Source organism: Urocampus carinirostris, chromosome 2 (assembly GCF_059441175.1).
Source record: "Urocampus carinirostris isolate Australia breed hairy pipefish chromosome 2, RoL_Ucar_1.0, whole genome shotgun sequence".
NCBI classification, from domain to species: domain Eukaryota; kingdom Metazoa; phylum Chordata; class Actinopteri; order Syngnathiformes; family Syngnathidae; genus Urocampus; species Urocampus carinirostris.
In genome coordinates, this window is record NC_142350.1 from 48,291,103 (window position 1) to 48,311,881 (window position 20,779).

The 20,779-nt window shown below is 38.3% G+C and overlaps 2 protein-coding genes across 2 annotated transcripts; one reads left to right on the forward strand and one right to left on the reverse strand.

The window, feature by feature from the left end:
* Positions 1-1,599: 1,599 nt before the first annotated feature.
* Positions 1,600-10,929, forward strand: rbp5 (retinol binding protein 1a, cellular). Its single transcript, XM_088326851.1, has 4 exons — positions 1,600-1,874; positions 3,000-3,184; positions 5,249-5,350; positions 8,554-10,929. Exons 1-4 carry the CDS (start codon positions 1,799-1,801, stop codon positions 8,605-8,607), a joined length of 417 nt encoding a protein of 138 aa, XP_088182977.1. The 5' UTR covers positions 1,600-1,798; the 3' UTR covers positions 8,608-10,929.
* A 3,230-nt stretch (positions 10,930-14,159) lies between these two features.
* LOC148372220 (vesicle-associated membrane protein 3-like) lies at positions 14,160-20,452 on the reverse strand. Its single transcript, XM_088326852.1, has 5 exons — positions 20,057-20,452; positions 18,028-18,163; positions 17,792-17,950; positions 17,667-17,718; positions 14,160-14,913 (listed from the first exon to the last, which is right to left on the reverse strand). Coding segments are annotated over exons 1-5 (366 nt in total). The 5' UTR covers positions 20,059-20,452; the 3' UTR covers positions 14,160-14,896.
* Between the last annotated feature and the right edge of the window lie 327 nt (positions 20,453-20,779).

Sequence of the window (20,779 nt, forward strand, 5' to 3'; positions counted from 1 at the left end):
TTTGTAAGTTTAATTGTATCTATATTTTTAAAAACTTCAAATTAAAAAATGGGAAATTTGAAGAAATATATACACATACACACAATGACTCAAAGTAACTTTAATCGATTTGTTTTCATTTGTTGACATCGTTCCTTCCTATCATATTTAAAAAAAAAAATAATTTGTATAGATTTTTAATAATAGTTAATGTAACATTTGAATTTATTTAAATGAAAACATATCCATAGTATTCCTTAAAAAGTCTTGAATTATGTTTGTATAGTTGAAAAAAATATCATTGCTAGTATTTGTCTTTACTGTAATAGGTTATATTATGAATATAATGTTTATATATATATATATAGTACATACTGTGAAGAAAATAAGTATTTAAACACCCTGCCATTTTGCTATTTCTCGCACTTCGAAATCATGGAGGGGGCTGAAATTTTCATCGTAGGTGCATGTCCACGGTGAGAGAGATAAACTAAAAAGAAAAATCCAGAAGTCACAATGCATTATTTTTTTAACGATTTATTTGTTTGATGCAAATAAGTATAAGTACACCTGTGTATCATGTAGAATTCTGACCCTGAAAGACCTGTGAGTCCGCCCATTAGAAGTCCACCTGCACTCCATGTATCATCCTACATAATTTAACAATCGTTATGATGAACAAAATAACATTGCGGTAATAAATATTGGATTATTTAGTGGATTTTTTTATTACTAGATAAAAGATCATGAACATTTTTGTTTGTTTTTATCTGAGTTTGTTTCATATACAATTGGAAGATAATTTTTCTTTTATTATTATCATAAAATCATACGAGACTATAAAAACGTATTTTTTTACTAAAATCTGGATAATTTTTCTTGCAAAAATATGTAAAATATTTTAACATAAAAAGTTTTGCAATAAATGTGCAAAATCAAAAAAAAGTTTTTATTTCAGTTTATCATAGTGGCTTTTTTCCTGTTGCTATTTAATTCATAAAATAATAATGAATTATTATCTATTTTTCATCAGTATATTTAGGTGATTTGAGCTTATTTTTTTCTAAAGATAGTTCATCAGTAGCCTAGATGGTAAGGCGCCCGCTTTGAGACTGGGAGGTTCGGGTTCGCGCCCCGGCCGAGTCATTCCTAAGACTTAAAAAGTGGTCGGCGGCGCCCTCTCTTGGCTGCGGCTGCATCGGGTCAGATGCAATCGACATTTCGTTCTGTGTACATTGTTACACAGAATGACAATACAAGGAAATTATTATTATTATTATTATAATTATATATGTTTACCGTAATTTTTTTATTTTTTTTTCATAATATTTTTGAATACAAATATTATTTTGTTATATTAAATAGAGGATTTCTATCAGCATATTCAGTGATGTAAACTGATTTCTTTGTTTAATCATTCTTTTAGGGTATTTTTTACTTATTTTTAATTCTTCACAATATATATTTAATGTATTAATCATTCTCGTTTTATCTTGGGAGTCATTTTTATGAAATTAAAAAGGAGTATGAGTGATATTTAGGTTGGCGGGGGTCCAACATCTAGCAACATGCCCCTCCCCCCAGCTGGTGTTGAGCTTTGAGGCCCCGCCCCCCTGGAGTGAAAAGCAATAGGGAAAGAAGAATGAATGGAGCCTCCCTCCTTTCTTTTCTCCTTCTTAGTGTAAAAAGAATCCGGCAGCCTTTTGTGAGTCATTGCCTCCTTTCCCGGAATCCTCTTTTCAAACAGCTCACGTTCGGCGTCTTTTGCTAGCTTCAAACATTTTGAGATTTTCCCCTATTTTTACCTTTCGGAGCCAGAATGTCTAAACCTGACTATTCGGGGGTTTTTCACATGGTGGAACAAGAGAACATGGATGCTTACCTGGCAGCTTTGGGTAAGGATTTATTTCTTCTTTTATTTCTTTGACTCCATCCTGTTGTGATGTCATCATGTGTTTTGCCCTGGGGAGAAACCTGTGGCCTGTGGACCAGATCTGGACTGTCTTAGCATTTGATATGTCCTATGAAAATCACACAAAAACTATATATAATGGGATTTTTTTGCAGTGAGAAGTTGGGACTGTCCAGACCCGAAGTCAAGTCATTTTTATTTGTATAGCCCTTAATCACAGAGTCTCAAAGGGCTGCACAGGTTATTGCAAACCAAAGACTATTATTACATATAGTATTATAACACCATCCCCTGATCTAAAACCCACATGAGGGCAAGGAAAACCTCAACATGAGGAAAATGAAGAAACCTCGAGAAGGGACCGCACATGAGGTAATCCCCCTTTCAGGATGACCAGGCTGCAATGGATGTTGCAATAACAAATAATACACAGATATTGTCAACAAAAAAATATAGGTTATTTATATGTTATAGAGTAGAAGTCACCAAGAAATAAAAGTTTAAGATTTCGATCTTTCAAAATAAAATGGCATGTTATGCCGCTAATTTTAAAAAATATATATATAATTTAAAGCCCCATTGTGTAATATTTGACCACTAAATGGCACTGTTTTGTCTAATGTGAATGAAAACCAGTGCCACGGAGTACAGCGTAGCAGCAAGTTCCCAGACAACCATAGCGGCTGTTTTAGGTATGGATTCCACTATTTACTAAAGGAAACATTTGTCGACCTTTGATTTTTCATAAAACTTAATATTGGTATGAAAGTTCACATATTTTTGCCTCGTGACTAGGAGGCAATAAATATCACACACTGTCCCTTTAAAATAAGAACAATTATAATTTAAATGAGTTAACATTTGTGCCAATGGGGTGTTTTTTATTTATTTGCAATGCAGAAAAAAGATGAATTCTGTCTCAAATTTTCATATGACACTTTTGGCTGTTCGAATTACCGTTAGCTCGCTTCGTAATGAAGAAAAATAGAACGTTCCCTACCCTTCATTTCGATAATGTGGTAATCTCCGCTCGCAGCTGCACAATTTCATCACTGTGTACTCTGCATGACCCCTCCTCTCATATAACCCCCCCCCCTCCTCCTCTCAGACATTAACTTTGCTTTGAGGAAGATCGTGTGCCTGCTGAGGCCCTCAAAGGACATCATCCACGACGTGGCCTCGGGGAACATGAAGATCCGAACAGTGACTACCTTCAGGAACTTCGACATGGATTTCGTCATCGGGAAGGAGTTCACCGAGGACCTCGGACCCGTGGACGGACGCAAGTGTCAGGTAGGCAGTGTTGGTACGGGTGCTTGAAATCAGTGAAAATGCTTGAATTTTAATGTTGTGTTTTCAAGGATTAAAAAGTGTATTGAATTTTGTCTGAAGTGCTGAAAAATGCTTGAAATTGTTGCCATGTTTTCCAGCAAGTCTGCTTAAAAATGACGCAGACACTGCTCTCTGGTGGTTCCGCTTTGCCATTGCATTTCTTCTGCAAACTCAGTGGAAATGTTTAAATCTAAGCTTAAAACTCACTTCTACTCTATAGCATATGAATAACCTACTCTTCTCGTCGGCTCCAGAGCAGGGGAATGTATAATAATATTCTGAAAAATAGTCTGTGTAATATAGTGTAATAATCTGTGAAGCCCTTTGAGACTCTTCGTGATTCAGGGCTATACAAATAAAAATGACTTGACTTGACTTGACTTCTTCCCTCGTGATTAACGCCAGTTGGCATGAGTTTATATGCTTTTGTCCTATGAAGCTTTATCGCCCCCATTTGGTCACGCCCAAAAGGAGAGGCGCATGCTACCCTTTAAAAGGGCACTATAAAATGTGTATTAGTGCAAGAATTACGTATCAATTATGGATAAAAAATGATGTAGCCTTTCCCTTTGGTAAATTGTATAAGGGAAATTATAGTTTGATTATGGTTTGAATGTTGATTTTATCCTCAAAAGTGCCTTAACGAAGCCAAAGATTATATCCAGGTGTTGTTTGTTTTCTTGCAAAAATTATATCCTCTTGGGGCCCGCTAACTATTAATCAAGATGACCTTCGCTTTGGTGCGGTGAAGAGCTTTCCTCCCCACATTCCTCTCACAGTGACGCTTTGTACCATTTGTGTTAGAAAGTTTCACTTTCCTGACTTTTCCTGCCCTCATTTATTATGCTCACACGCCATCTAGCAACCAGCGTTATTCACTTCATTTAAACTTGTTTTCCGTCTAAACCAATCAGATTTGTTTCATGTATTCACGTGATCTTGCTTAAGCCAATCAGATGTGTTGTTTTATGTCTGTGTTCCCAAATAAATGAGTCTAGTGTTGGGAATTAAATATCAAAGTGTATTGTTTATCAAACTGTTCGAATTAGTTATCTGACTCCATTAACCAAACACAACCTACATTCACCCAACAACTTATGCGTGCTTGTTTCTTGACGGAGAAGATGAACAGGAAAGCTGACATTTCCACACAGGGGCAGATTTAATTTCATTAACAAATTAACTACGTGTACTCCATCGAAAACGGCCGAATTAGTGTCCTTGGAGTCTCTGGGAAGCCTTCTTCTGAAGTCCTTTTTTTCTCTTCTTGGCCCACGTCTCCCCGCAAGATGGCGTCTCGGCTCCTCCCATGGGCGTGCCAAGGAAGCCCAACGTGGGGCTTCTCAAAACAACGCCTGCCGTCCTCCGTCAGAGTCCTGTTGTCAAAATTCCCTAGTCAAAATATTCTGGATTTGGACCAGCGTGACATGTCATTGAACTAAAGCCCAGTCAGTGAATATCTTGCATTAAACTCAATAAATGTAACTTGTATTCAATTGTATAAAATCCTTTATAGTCAAATGTATAAAATCCTTCATTAGCCATCAGAGGAGCGTGGTTCCTTCCTGAGCCGATCTTGGAAGCACACACCTCCGATGAAAGGGCTATCAAAACCTAAATCTCCGACTCAGAGTGTGTTCTTTTTTTCATCCTAATACAATCTCAAATTTTAATCTTGACAAATTGTAATGGGAAGAACTTTCTGCAGCTAAAAATGTAAGCTACATAATACCTCCTGAGATCCTAGTGAGGAAAAGCGGCGCTTAATCAGTACAAATGAATGATAACCAATTAACAAAAACCATATCAAGGCATCACTTTTCACTTATATCATTTTCAATTTACTAGCGTTTAAACAAATACTTTTTATATATATATATGCATACTATTTTTCTCGTAGTTTTTTGTTGTTGTTTATCAAATATTTTTCATGATCTTTACAGCTCCTTTTTATCAAATAAATCATGTTTTGATATGAATTGACCCACAAAAAGTCTTTAAAAAAACTCCACTCCACTTATTTAGACCACGGTGAGCTGGGAAGACGACAAACTGCTTTGCGTCCAACGAGGTGAGAAGCAAGGCCGAGGGTGGACGCACTGGCTGGATGGAGACAAATTACATTTGGTGAGGAAAAAACAAAAATGTTCTCCTTTATTTTTATCACTTTGTTTTTTTGCACTCCAGTAGACCCCCCCAGGATATTACATTAATCCCTTATGAAATAGCGATAGAGTGAGAGATTGTAATTTATGGTAATTAGCCAATGCATTCGGAACCCCAGATTAAAACATTAAGATAACAGAATAGTATATACTAAGTACATCTTATTTGTAATACATTTGTATATGGTCAAATAACATAAGAAATGAATACACACGTGAAGGAAAATTTTCATTTACCGTTCGTGAGACGTGACTTGAGCTGGTCGAGTGGAGTAGCCGGTGGATGCAAACGGAGAGGAGACGGCAAATTCAAATTAAAACCTGACTTTTAATCATAATCCTGATGGCTGATGGATTACTGCCATTCAATTTAACAAGGGTAACAAATCGTGCGACTTCTTCGTATTTTTTGATAATCGCATACTTTGTTTCCGTGTATTTTCTCCTCCCTTTAGCATCACTGTAAGTTTTGCGACTCAAAACAGCTAAATAAAGTACAGTATACATCAAAATTCTTAATTGAATGCCAAGAAAGAGATTGTGAGACATAGCCAATAGCATACCTTATTAAGCGATAAGAAATCTTACAGCACCTATTTCTATTTACTCACAGCATGACAGACTATTTAGAATAAAACAAAGGTCATTTTATTTAAATGCTTGATCAATGATGACGTTATCTAGAGTACCGCGACGATATTAGCAAAATGTAGGGTTTTAAACCGATTTTAGGGTTCCAAAATAAGGTTGAGGCTTGAGTTAGGGTTTGAAGCCAAGGTTTAGGCCCCTATTCTCTTGATCTCCACTAGATTTCTTCTTTAAATGGTACTGGAAAAATTGACTTTGAAGGTCCTTAAAAAGTGCTTGAATTTGCCTGTGAGAAAGTGTACAAAACCTGTGTAAATGTGAAAACGCCTAAGGCGGAGACACCATATCCAGGGGTCTTCAATATTTAATTGGTTTGTAAAAAAACATAACATATCCCAGATTCTGCTGTAATTCTGGCTCAAAAAACAATATGTTTACAGAATAGGATAAAAATAAAATAATATTTGCTTGTTTAACTCTTCTGTTGTCCTATTTTCAAAAGACATCTTTGTACTTTTTCATATGGCTTACATTAAAATGTAAATATAATACTACATTTTATTGTTTTTTTTCTTTACTTGTGCAAACTTCATAGCTTAAAAACTATATTTTGTTGATGTTGTGTCCTGTACAGTTTGGAGGTTGATTTTTTATTCTTTATTATTCAAACCCAAAAAGTTGTTTCAAACAAAATATCTCATCTCATCTCATCTCATCAGCCGTACCGCTTATCCTCATTAGGGTCGCGGGGGAGCTGGAGCCCATCCCAGCCATCTCCGGGCAGTGGGCAGGGGACACCCTGAACTGTTTGCCAGCCAGTCGCAGGGCACACAGGGACAGACAACTCATTCGCTCATTCACACCTAGGGACAATTTGGACCGGCCAAATCACCTGAAATGTATGTTTTTGGAATGTGGGAGGAAACCGGAGTGCCCGGAGGAAACCCACGCAAGCACGGGGAGAACATACAAACTCCGCACAGGAAGTCTGGAGCTGGATTTGAACCCACGACAGGTTCCCATGACATGAACTGTGCCGCACAAGCGCTAACCACTGCGCCGCCGTCAAAATTATTTGAATGCAAAAAAATATTTGACCATCAAAAAATTGCTGTTGGTAAATACAGTTGTATGTACAGACGCTCCCCTACTTACGAACATTCGAGTTATGAAAAACGGTAGATTCGAACATTTTTTTCGGGATGTCGAAAAATATCCGGACATTGCTGTCAGTTAGATTTTGTATGGTGGGCACCTTTTTCCGAGTAGAGTGCTTCTTTCCGCCACATGTGGTGGCGCTGTGAGAGGTCACCCAGCATCCACCTGGAAGAAGAAATCCGCTTCCTCTTCCTAGTTCATCTGTACATTTTCGATACTGTATCTCCAGCGCGCTAAGAACTTGGAAATTTTTATTGTTTAATATCTCGTGCATCCATTCAATATGGTTGGTTTAAAGTGTAAGGAAGAGGCGAGCCGTTTCATTTGAAATTGAAATGGAAGTGGAATAAGAAAGCTTGATGCGGTTGAGAAAATGGTTGAATCGCTTTTTTTCACCACTTTTTACCTCGGAGGAGGACCTCTTGAAGCGCATCTCCCAAAAGTAAATTAAACCTCACTTTATGGAGCATGTTATTTTATGAAATGTTGTTTTTAGGTCAAACCAATACAGGTTACTTATATAAACCTTAAACATACAAAACATAGCTTTGAAGCAACTTACAAACAAAATCGACTTACGAACGATTGTCCGGAACCTAACACGTTCCTAAGTAGGGCAGCATCTACCACCACATGGTGGTAACCGTGATTTCCTTGTCAGAAAGACGTCGTTGGTTTGGACACTTGTCACTCAAACATGTCTGACCAATGGGGAAGCACCTGCCCACTGTGGGATATTTCTATCAAAATGATTCAATCCTATTTTATGTATATTTTTGCATTTAAACTTGTTTTATTTAATGGAAAAGTTATATTTTGATCGAAACAACTTTTGATTGAATAATAAAGACACAAATCTACTTCCATAGACTGCCCTTTGAGACTTTTTGTTATAAAGGGCGTCACAAATAAATAGGACTTGACTTAAAAAACTGCTGTATTCAATCATGTCGTAATTGTAAAAAACCTAAGGTGGGGTTTTCATATCCTGGTGGTCTTCTGTATCTAATTGTATCACTGTTTAAAAAATAAAGGTTTCTACTTGAAAGATTTTGCCTATCCCAGTTTCTTTTGGAACGTCACCCCAGTGATAAACTGGGATTCACCTTAATTAGATGGTCTCTGGTCTTCATCCCCACCACGAAATATCTCAACGAAAAACTTTGTCCTTCTAAGTAGCTTTGTAAGGATTTACCTAAAAAGCAGCTGGGAAAAGGGATAAAGCTTTTTTCTCATCAAAAAAGTAAAAGGATCCAAGACTTGAGAGTTTTTTCAAGGAGAGGAGCTCGGCAGAAAAGGAGGGCAGGGTCGAATGAAGGGCAAAAGGGGGCGGGGCATATCGAGACGCTCTATTTTGTACACGAATCAAATGTCAGGATGAATTTAACGCCTCTTTCGTTTTCCTCTTTGTCCCTGCAGGAGATGAGAGCGGAAGGAGTCGTTGCCAAGCAGGTCTTCAAGAAGGCCGATTGAAGTTTCTCAGGACGCTGACAGGTTTGCTGACGCCATCTAGTGGTGGGGGTCGGAATGACCAGTGTTTATTTTAACGTTTTGTAACCCAAATCCTTCAAAAAAAGTAGCCCAAATAGACTCGTGAGTGAAGTTCCTCGTATCTCAAACCAAGAAAGTCTGAAAAGAAAAGGTGGAGGGCCACATCGTTACAGTCAAGCCAGGGTATTTGTCTTCGTTTAAGACAGTAAGGGTCAATATCGACGTGCCTTCATAAAAGAGGCATTTCTTTGAAGTGGATGACGGAATAATCCATATTCAAAGCAGTATTTTGTAATAAATGTTGAAATAATTATACCGTAAATTACAGACTACAAGCTGCTACTGTTTTCTACATTTTGAATCGGGGGTTATCGCACTGTTTCAGCATGCGATCTACAAAATGATCCACCCACCCCCAAAAATGGAGACTCAAGAGCAGTCTAGCATTGAAAATAAGCCTCCCGAATGGAATTAAATCCTCACAAAGTATTCAGTGCACGCCTAAACTAATCAAATATTTTCAATTAAAATAATAATAATGTAATACAATATTCTAATTTTAATAAATGTCAACTAAATGATATTAAATCAAGTCTATTTTGTTGTTGTTGCCAATGTTTATGCGTAATGATACTCTTGTGAGGAATAAGTAAAACTGTACTGCTGTAGTGCAGATCGATTAATCAAAAAATATGAAATACCTTGTACTTAATCTAGGCAAAAGCAGTACTTTTATTTGTTGTTAATGATCAAAATTCCAACATATACTTACATATTAAATACATATACATATAATATTTTCTCCGTTGCATTTAAAGGCATTTGATGAACGTCATTGTTATACATTGTGCGATACGTAATTGTAAATGTCACATTTTATTTGAACTCTTAATCATTAGATACTCATTAAATACAATTTTGAAAACTTTTGTAATTGTAAAAAATGACACCTTTCATCGACAAATTTAGGAGTTCTCCAATTTGTTACTACAGCATAAGAAACGTTGATGTTCTCGCTCACATGCTGCGTTTGACCACTAGATGTCAGCGTATCCCAACAAATAGAATCTACTGAATACACTTTCCCATGATCTACCAGTAATACCTCTGCGATTCACCAGTAAATTGCGATCTACCTGATGCGCACCCCTGTTTTAAAGACTGCGTCTTGCAATACGATTCGGCTTATTATTTTTTCTTTTTTTTCTTTCACGGGGTGGATGGTATCAGAGGCGACTTTGGACGCGCACCGGGCCCTTCCCGCGCATTTTAGTGCCTAGCAGCTGGCTGGCTTAAAACAAAGCATAGCGATATCTGCCAAGTGTTCTGAATGTCAAAGTGCAGAAATTCAATGAAGCGTGAGTAAACGGCGGTAGTAACCGTGACACCCTTTATTGGCCAAACGCCTCGTCATCTAGTTACTGACATGAATGGATGAATGATTTCCCAATGGCTCTATGGAGTAAGACCACAATATTGGCATAAATATCTAGTACAGAAAAGTAACACATTGTGCCGCAATTAAGATACTCGTTTGCGGACCGTGTCCGCACCAGTCAGTTTTTATCGACTAGCGTAGCGGTCAAAAACATTCTCAAAACAAAACTGTACTGACTAAAGTTCAGAAGCCCAGTTTGATTTTATTGTGTAGTATTAGAAAGTCTCCTTTTAATCACTTGTTTGGATAAAAAAAAATGTAATGGGGCTTCTGAATTATTAGTCAGTACAGTAGTTTTTGTTGTATTTGTGTGTAGATATTAATGCCAGTTGAATTCATGTAAACTCCTGCGCTAGTTGAATGAGATTAACAGCTTTGTACACATTTCGCAAACAAATGACTCAATCGAGGCACAGTTTGTCACTTTTCTGTACTAGATATTTCCCCACTGATTTTTTTTGAAAATGTAAGAAATTGACACGAAAGAGTTCATTTTTATGGCTCTTTAAGCCTGGGACTTAGAATCAAGTGCGGCTTGTAAAAAAACAAAGTTGAGTTTCTTCCCTATATTTGCGCTTAAGGGTTTTAATCAGGTGTGCTCTATAGTCTGGAATATACGGTAGCAATTTGATTATTTTTCCCATGTAGCGGAAATTTACGAATGTTTTTGGATGGTATTTTTTTTTAAATTGTAAACTTACAAAAGTCAAGTCAAGGTACACAAAATCTATAGATGAAAAATTATCCGATGTTGTATGATGTCATTTAACGTGTCTTTGTAATTGTACAAATAAAACAGAATAGTTCTTTGTTATGAAATTGATTGTATTTGGACTGAACCACAATAAATTTGCTGGAAAGTGGAATGGAATTTGGCTTTAATTCCAAGAAGACCCCCGGTATACAGCGATCCTACCTTACAGTGAAATGATTATTGGGCCCCTCTTTACAGCAGTTTCCACACTATACGACATCTAATTCAAATGATTTTGCATGCCCAAAAACCTTGCCATGTTCTGCGTATGAGTTAACGCTGTAAGATGCCTGTCTCCTATTGGTCGGTGTCATATGAAATGCTAGCCTTCTATTGGTTCACGTCACGGCGTCATGAAAATACCAATATACTATTGGCAGAACTACCTCCCACAATGCCTTTCCAAATATTCAGCTCAGAATCTCGCGTGCGTTGCAAATACTTTGTGAGTCATTGATGCAGTACTGTATTCATTTGCTACTGGTCCAAAGCTTGTTATGTTGCTAAAGAGAGAAGCAAAATCAAGGATAAGGACGTGATTCAAGCAAGAAAATATTGTAATGGTATGATGATCCTCACGAGTAGAAGTTTTAAAATTAGTTTCATCTCCTTCCTTCTGCTGCATCCACGCGCTACTTCACTGTACCAGTTCAGGTCACATCGCACCAAAGGTAAATTCGATAAAAATGTTTGTTTACATGTATTTCTATTAGTTATTAAATCATATACAAAACATGGACACTAAGATGAATCATTTTTTTGTGTGCCTTGTTTACAACTTTTTGCTTTTGTCCCTGAAATATGATCTGTGATTTATTTAAACTTTGGTGACGGGAATATGAATAATATTGACACTTATGGGTCATGTTCATAATTCTTTTTTGTTTTTGTTTGTTTTTCTTCCTTCTTTTTGCGAGCTGTCGAGCAGGTGATTGGCATCTGGCAGGGTTGCTAATGTACGTCCATTAGAGCAGTAACTCAGAAGGGAAGAGCGAACCGAGAGGTCGCAGGTTCGATTCCCTGCTCCTCCGAGTTAAATGTCCAAGAGTCCTTGGGCAAGACACTGGACCCCTGATGCCCCCGATAGGCAGGTAGCTGTCGCCGCTATTGGTGTGTAAGAGTGTGTGTGAATGGGTAAGTGTGAAGTACATTGTAAAGCGCTTTGGGAGGTCTTCATTCGCTTGAAAAGCGCTATATAAATGCAGACCATTTACCATTTACATACATGCTAACACCGTAAAACAAACAAAACAAAAAATGATCAAACACACACAAAAAACATTCTGGAGATGAGTTTTGTCTTTTATCGGCATCAGCAAAATTGACAAACATGCATTATCCTTGCAAACATTTTCCGTGTTTGTTCATTCACAATTCATTCACAAAACAAATCTTTTGCAATATCATTGGATTGTTTTTGCTAGCTTTGCAGAAATGCATGTTGTTGATTTGAACTCACAATGAGTCTCTGAAGAAGGTATCGACCGATCCGCGCTTAAATATCCCAAACCACGAATCCAAAAGTGCTTGCTTGAGCTACATGATGTTAAAAATTGTTGCAGTTTGGCACTGGTAAGTTGTGTTAGTTTAAAAAAGAAACGATGAAGAACCAAAAAACGTTAGCGGTGGCTTGCTAAGCTGGGGCGGGTTACATTTTTGTCCTCCGTTACACTAATCAGATTTCTTTTTACCTTACAACATTTCAATATCAACTATATCATTTGAATAAAAAAATAATTTAATACATTTATACACTGTAATTTCCTCGTAAATTTAACAAAATAATCTTACGCCGGAGCTAGACTACCTGGGGTGGGTAACTTTTTTCTTCTCATTAATTAGATTTTCTGGATCTAATTTATTTGTACAACAATTCAATGACAATATAATTTGAATAAAAGTGTGTGGAAATTGTACGAAGAAAATTGTTAGCGGTTGCTAGCGAAGCGGCTAAATTGGGAAGTTTTACATTATTTTCTTCATCGTAATTATTTTTTTGGTCTAAGACTTTTTTTTACTTTAAAACTGTTCAGTTAAGATTAATTAAGATTATTTGAACTGAAAACAACAAATAATATATTTAAACACTTATTTCAAAAAGTAGCTAGCAGGTGTTGCCGCAGTGGCTAAACTAAGGCAGGTTACTTTTTTATTACACAGCAATTATGATTTTTTTATCAAATTATTTTTTACTTTAAAATTCAATTACAATACAATTAAAACAATTAAAAATCTAATTGATCTAAACTCTAGTCATGTTGCAAAAACAATTTGCGGGTGCTAGCGTAGGCTTACCGTTTTTTTCCACAGTAATGCATTTTTGGTTTGATTTTTAATATATTTTTTGCTGTAATTCAATTACAGTATTAGAATGGAAAACGAAATCATTTCAACACTATTTTTTTTTTTTACAAAAATCCTTTAGCGGGTGCTAGCATAGCATCTAAACTGGGTCGGGTTAAATTTCTTTCTTTACAGTAACGCATTTTCGGTCTAATTTTTATTGTTTTTACTTTGAAACAATTCAAATACAATATTTGAATAAATAAATTCAATATATTTATACATTGTCGTTGACAGAAAACAGGAAAGGCCAGCTAGGAAAAACTTCCCCTTGCTTGGCTTAAAAAAACAAAAACTCACCTTCATCTTTAGTGCGACTGTCTAAATTGTGATTAAATGCTTCACCTTCCAATCCTGACTCCTCCCCAATCATAAAACGATGACATTGTTTTATTGCATTGCATTCGTGTCGATTGTCTCCGGTTGGCGACTTTTGCCTACAAAAATTTTGCAAATCAACACTCACTGAGAATTATTCTCCGCTTCATTCCACATGCAAATTCAATTCTACATTAGGGGTGTCAAACTGATTCTAGCTCAGCGGCCACATGTTCAAAAAAACACCCCTCATGGGGCTAGACTAGTAGATTAGAATGAAGAGGAAGAATGGAAAAGAGAAGAAAGGGAGAAAAAAAGAAGAGAGAGAGAACGGGAAAGGGAAGAAAGGGAGGGAGGAAGGAAGGAAAGCAGAGAGAAAGGGAAGGAAGGGATGGAGAGAGGAAAAAATGAAGTAAGGAAGAAGGAGAGAAAGGAAGGGAGGGAGGGAGAGAGAGACACACGGAGACAGGCAGAAAAAAGAGAAAGATAAAACAAGAAATGCAGACAGACAGTGAAAAACAGAGCGAAGAAAAAGAGAAAGCAAGAAGACAGACAGAGACAGCAAGGGAAGGAGAGAATGAAAAGAGAGAAATCAAGAAGAGAGAGACAGATAAAGAGAAAAGGAAAGGAAGGAAGGAAATTGAAAGAAAAGAATAGAAGAGACGGAGAGATAATGAGAGAAAGAGAGAGAGAAAGGCAGAAAAAGAGAAAGATAAAACAAAACAAAAGAAATCCAGACGGACAGTGAAAAAGGGAGCAATGAAAAAGAGAGAAAGCAAGAAGACAGGCGGAGACAGCAAGGGAAGGAGAGAATGAAAATAAAGAAATCAAGAAGAGAAAGAGACAGATAAAGAGAGAAGGAAAGAAAGTGAAAGAAAAGAATAGAAGAGATGGAGAGAATGAGAGAAAAAGAGGGATACACAGAGAGAAAGAAAGAAAGAGACAAAGTAAAAGAGAGAAAAAGAGATAAACAAATACAGGCCACAGTGTCTTTGCGAGTGTTGCCTGGCTTTGTCGGCATCAAATGGACTCATTTAAAACTGTAGCTCGTTTTTCTCTTGCCCCTCTCTCAGCAGTATCTGTTGGCGGGCCTGATCCGGCCTACTGGGCCGCAAATTTGACACCCCTGGTCTACGCAGTACTATGCTCTCTGACCTAAAAAAAATAAAAGGGACAATTAACCCTATAAACAGGAGGATTTCAGTTCCGGCCATCCATCGTTTCCTTCAATAATGCCAAAGATGAGTGGAACCAAAAGTGCAAGGCATTAAAAGACATGTAAATAGGTTGGAAGAAGCAGAGATGAGTGTAAGCTGCCGTGACGTGATAAGAAATCAAACTTTGGCTTTTCTTTCGAAGCTCGTGTCCCTCGTCCATCCCCTCAACGTCCTCGGGTCCGTTTTGGTCCTCCGTCAAGCTCAATAAAAGAAGTACACTGCGGGAGAGAACGGAAGAGCCATTAGTAAATGAACCCGGCAGATTTATCACAAAAGGATCCATTCCAAGATGAAAGCCCTTCTCTTCTGCCGGGACCTTTATGCTACTTTTAAATCAATTGCAAAAAAGTATTTGAAGAGGGAAACTTCTCTTTTGAATCGACGTGAGATTGGGAGGCCGAATACATATTTGCTTTGAGTCTATTATTTGAGTGAATAGAAATAATAGATTTTTTTGTAGTTTTGTTTTGTTTTTAAATAGATTGTTTTGGGTTCACTACGTCCTATTTCTGTAAACGAATGCGTTCGCTAGATGTGCCTCCATCTTGTTTAAAGAAATCGCATTTTCGTGAAGTAGAATAATAAAAAATAATATAAAGAAAAACAAATGCTTCCAAAAACTAAAATCAATTATTAAGATAAATAAGAATGAATAGAAATAGAAATATACGAGTGTAATTGAACATATTAGTTTGTATTGTATTTGTTTTTTTTTTAAATACAATCTAGAAAAATATTATTTTTTTGCATACTTAGTTATTTAATAATTTACACATTTATTTCCATTCTTTCCCCCCTTTTCGCTTGCTCGCCTTCCTTTTATGCTCCATTTTGGCCTGGAAGGGGGATTCTCAAGGCTTCTTCCTTTTCCTCATGTTGAGGTTTTTGAGTTTTTCCTTGCCCTCATGTAGGTTTTCGATCAGGGGATGGTGTCATAGTAGCATGTTGTCTCTGAAGCCCTTTAAAACTTCTTATCATTAAGGACTTTACAAATAAACTTGAATTAACTTGACATGTGTTACTAAAGGGTTGGAGTGTATTATTTTTAAAATAGTATACCGTGTCCTAAGGGGAGGGGTTAAGACGTCTGCAGTACAGTTCTGAGGTGATGGGTTTAAATCCTGTAGGAGTTTGCATGTTCTTTTTGGGCACTCCGGTTTCCTCCCACATCCCAAAAACATGTATGTCAGGTTAATTCTCCGGTCCAAATTGTCCCTAGGTGTGAATGAGCGAGTGAGTTGTCTGTCTCTGTGTGCCCTGCGACTGGCTGGGAACCAGTTCAGGGTGTCCCCTGCCCACTGCCCGAATAACTGGGATGGGCTCAGACACCCCCGCGACCCTACTGCGAATAAGTGGTGCTTATGATGTATGGATACCATGTCCTCAGTCGTGCCCTGATGAACCAGGCAGTCAATGGATCTATGAACTGTGTATTATTTGACCACTAGATGTCACTGTTTTGTGTCATGCAATTGAAATCCAGTGCTAAAAAGAACGAAGATCACAGACTATGGATGCTAAAAGTAACCAAATTGCTACATATTCTCCTTGTTTATGCTTGTGATGAGGTACATCTCTAAGATTCCTCTATGCTATTGATTGGCATCATATAAAATGCTGGTCTGCTATTGGTTTGTGCCACGGCATAATGAAACTACAAAAACGAACTGAACGACCTCCCACCATGCCTTTCTGTCTTTTCATTCGGATCAGAACCTTGTGACTTTGCGAGTCAGTGATGCAACATTTTTGGTACTGTATTTATTGACATTGGCCTCCACGACTTGCAGAGATGCTAAAGGGAGAAGAAAATCATGATAACTATGGAAACAGCTTGTTATTATCAAGAAATACGAAGAAGGCAAGCGAATCATTAAAGGGAAAACTTGTGAGGGTGTGATATTCCTTGCAGGTATTTGTTATTTGATCATATACATGTATATTACACACAAGTCGTTCATGGTTTAAAGACCACCTGGGTCGTCGGGACACCACGAGGAAGCAACTCTGGACAGCCTTCTACACTTTTGACGGTTCCTGACCTGTTCTTGGCACCTGTCCATTATTTAATGTTGTCTTTTTCGGTCATCCTCTCCTCTTGCCCCCCTTGGACTGTGCCCTGGAGAATTATCTTGGCCAGTCCTGATGTTACCACTGACATTTTCTTCTGCCCACAGTTGACAACAGTTCCTGGTAGGGTCCAATGTGCCTTCTGATGGTGTTGCGCACCGTTCCGTTTCTCAAACGGGCTAAGTAGCTAATACAGTACTTAAAAGTTTCCTGTAGAATTGAATCTCCATGTTCTGGATTTTCTTTTCCAGTTTTGACGAGAGTCCAAGTCTAGCAACCGTAGAGGAAGATGGAAGTGACCGGCGCTTGCATGAGTCAGATCTTTGATTTCACTCCTATGTTCTTGTCCCTCCAGATAGGTTTAAGTCTAGCAAGTATGGCTGTGGTTTGAACTATCCTGTCCATGATTTCTGGTTCTGATCCGTCTTCTGATATTACAGCTCCAAGTGATTTAAATTCAGTGACAGGTTTTAGCTCTCTGTAGTTGATGCTGATGTTTCTGGTGATACCTTGGGGATTGTTGGTCATTACTTTTGATTTCCATGCCATACTGGGTTGATGCCTTGTGCAGGCGATGACCAGATCTTTTAGCTCCTGTTCTTCTCCTGCCATTCCGGCAATATCATCAGCAAAATAGAAGTAGTTTTTACTATACAGTATACTATTTGTTATTTATTCTTTTTTTTTCATCTGGAGTGTTAGTGGTTTGGAATGCATTTGCTAGATACAATAGGTTTTCACCCCCCTGCCACATGGCCATTTAATTCACGATCTCCATTTCATGTCTACTGTATTCTTTGTATTTGTTGAATCAAATGTAATCTTCTTTGGAAATAATTTTGGTGATGTGTATGGGATGGTCAACATTCAACAGGGCTAAATAATGACGCGGCAAACTCACAGAATATGATTCCCACCACGATGACACCAATGATGCCCATCATGATCATCATCTGAAACGAGAAGAAGACGTCAGCAGTTACAGGTGAGCTACGATAAAGACCCCCCTCCCCCCGTCTTTCCTACCTTACAGTTCTTCCACCAGTATTTATTCTTGAGCTTTGCAGCGCAGCTTTCGAACTGCGAGGCGCCGGCTTGCAGGGCGTCCGCTCGGTCGTCCAATTCCGACAATTTTTGGTCCCGTTCCAGGACTTTGTCCACGTTCACCCTCATGATGTCCACCACCTTGGCAATCGGGGACAAGGCACCATTAGCTGATTAGCTTGGGCGTACAGGAAGTATTTGTTAAGAGTTTTTCATACCTCCTCCACTTGGGCCTGCGTCTGCTGTAGCCTTCGGTTACTGGAGGTGTTGGGGGGCGCAGGGGGGCCGCCCCCGGGGGCTCCTTCAGCCCCGGGGGCCCCCGGAGCTCCGGGGGCTGTAGCTTCTTGGCCGGACCTGATGAAAAACAGATTTTGACCAAAGAAATGGGCCTAGTGCCAAAAATGAGGTTGACTTTGAACACTGTAGGGCCTCGAATTAAATTAAAGGGACAGTGTGTATTACTTAGCACCTGAGCGGGATCACACTGTACACCGAAAATCAACAGCGATCGGATAATAAAGGTGCAGTATCTGAGTCAAATAAGGAGGTTTCTTTGCACTGGTTTCCATGGTTACCAGTAGCCAATCTGTTTCATGTGGGGGAGCTAAGCCCTACTCCAAAAACAGCCTGGATCGGGATGGGCACCACTGGGCTGTATTTGCCCAAGACACACTACACAAATCGGTGCCCCTGCGACTCTGGAAGTTAAGGGATCTGTGAGCGGTGAGTGATCAAAAACGTAATTAATTAAACAAAATTATATATATCAAATACATTTACACGAGCTAACATAAGGACGTGTATTTTTTAAAATACTAGTAGTTCAAAAATCTTGCTACAACAAGTACCCTCAATGTTCTCTGGTTGATGAATGGAAGTCGGCATATACAGCTATAGTGGGTGGTTCGGAGTAGCATGTGGCTTTGGCGACATCCAGCTGACATACTGAAAACTACAGGTGATTGATTGATGAGAAGCGGCTCATTTTTTTTCTTATGCTTTCTTGGCACGGTCTCGTGGGCCGAATTAAATCAGTTGGCGGCCCTGATACGGCTCGAGGGGTACCCCTACGCTACAGCGACATCTCACGGTCGAATAATACGCACTGTTCCTTTAAATTGAATGTAATCAACTGTGTTGCCATTTCTTTAGTATACACTTGTACAAATGATTACTTTGATAGAAGAAAATGAAAAGAACACAATACACATACAATATATACACAGTAGACCCCCAGGATACAGCGACCTTGTGTTATTCACTTTCCAGTTTGGAATAAGATTTATTTGCCCCCTCTTTAGATCATGTTTTGAGTAGTATTTATTCACTATAGGGTTCAAAAGTGTGCCATGATGCTAAAGGGAGAAGCAAAAATATGATAACCATGTAAATTAAGCTTGTAATTAACGATATTTACAAAGAAGGCTCACGTATCATTATCGACGATACGTAGTATAGTAGTAACCATTCTATGATCATGACAATTTTTGAAAACAAGGAGACGATTAAAGCAAGAAAAGACTTACAAGAGCGTGACAATCCTAGCAAATTGAAGTTTTAAATCCGCCCCCTCTGCAGCCACCCACTACTACACTGGACCAGCTTGAGTCACATTGCACCAAATTTACTAAAAGTAAACAAAATTTCATTTTTCGTTTCCAATACTATTATTATCATTATTAGATATTACACCTCAAAATAACCAGTGTTAAATAAAGACTCATGGAAAAATGCCTTAGGTTAATTGAGATAGTGTTAAAAGTTTACCCTTTAAGTGTTACATTGACAGTATTACGTAGTACCGTAAAAAAGTCTTAAATTAACACTTAGTGAACTTGTCTGTAAGTGTTAAATCAACAATACTACTCTATTTTATTTTATGTTTCAATCTGGAGTTTCGGAAAGATAAACAGATTACCATCAAATTCTATACCCGTTTTGCGGAAATTTTTACTTTGCATCTCCAATTCAAATCGATATTATTTTGGCCACAAGAGGTCGCCAAAGCAACACTTTTGTTCAAAGCATAGTATCTCTTTCTGAGTATTATTTTTCACGTTAGAAACCGCTGTGTTATTCGTAGTGTGTTTTATTTTGATACAAACAATTGTAACTAAATCAAACTTGTACATTTTGGTGCAAATAAATTCCAGTAATACGAATAATATAAACTTAAGCTTTCGGAACAAATGTTCGCATCAAAAATAAATTCATTTCAACGACAAAAAAATTGGCGTTTACACTCACATGATTTAAGTAGTTGTTAGAGCGGACTCAGTGGAGAAAAACGGGGAAATTCCGAAGTCGATGAAAGCAAATCCCACGCAAAAAAAGAGGAAGTTCTCCCCTAAAAAACTCGCAAGAGTTGTTCAAAAAAGCATGAAAGTGCCGCAGTGCAGCAACCCCCCTCCCCAAATGAGCCGAGTCAGCGAATAGATGAAGTGATGCTAAGTAGTTGTCATCAGCATCAAGCTGCCCCTCCTCCCGCGCGGATAAAGAAATCCAGTCACTTGAATTCTCCTTTAGTTTCGAAAGTGGTTTCCACTCCACAAAGTCTGGCCAAAATTCGTAAGGTTTCTTTCTGGCTGCGTTTTTGTGCGCTTGCGCAGAAGATGCGAGGCTGCTGCTGCAGTAATGCGTCGAGTTTCAAGTATCCCCCCCTCTCTCTCCTCGCACCCCCCACCCCAGATCCGTTCACGAGGAACCACAGTGCGGTACCATCAGCACCAACCCCCCCGTCCACCTGCACGTCTAGCGGGAATTGTTTCGTTCACGAACGAAAAGGCTTTTCAAGCTGGCTCCCTTTGAGAGATACACCCCCTGCTTTCCTTTCTCTCGCTCTCTTTCTCACTCACTGTGTCTCTTTCTTTTCTTTCTCACTCTTTTCTCTCTCCTTCATGTTTCTCACTATTTCTTACTTTCTCTTGCCCTTTCCCTCTGCCTTTTTCTGTATTTCACTCTCTTGTTTTC

Coding starts and splice junctions, on each gene's coding strand:
- rbp5 (XM_088326851.1), top strand. CDS start 1,799: ATGTCTAAACCTGACTATTCGGGGGTTTTTCACATGGTGGAACAAGAG. Junction 1,875..2,999: donor TGCTTACCTGGCAGCTTTGG/GTAAGGATTTAT, acceptor TCCTCCTCTCAG/ACATTAACTTTGCTTTGAGG. Junction 5,351..8,553: donor ATGGAGACAAATTACATTTG/GTGAGGAAAAAA, acceptor TTGTCCCTGCAG/GAGATGAGAGCGGAAGGAGT.
- LOC148372220 (XM_088326852.1), bottom strand. Junction 17,951..18,027: donor CGCAGGCCCAAGTGGAGGAG/GTATGAAAAACT, acceptor CCGATTGCCAAG/GTGGTGGACATCATGAGGGT. Junction 17,719..17,791: donor ACTGGTGGAAGAACTGTAAG/GTAGGAAAGACG, acceptor TTCTCGTTTCAG/ATGATGATCATGATGGGCAT.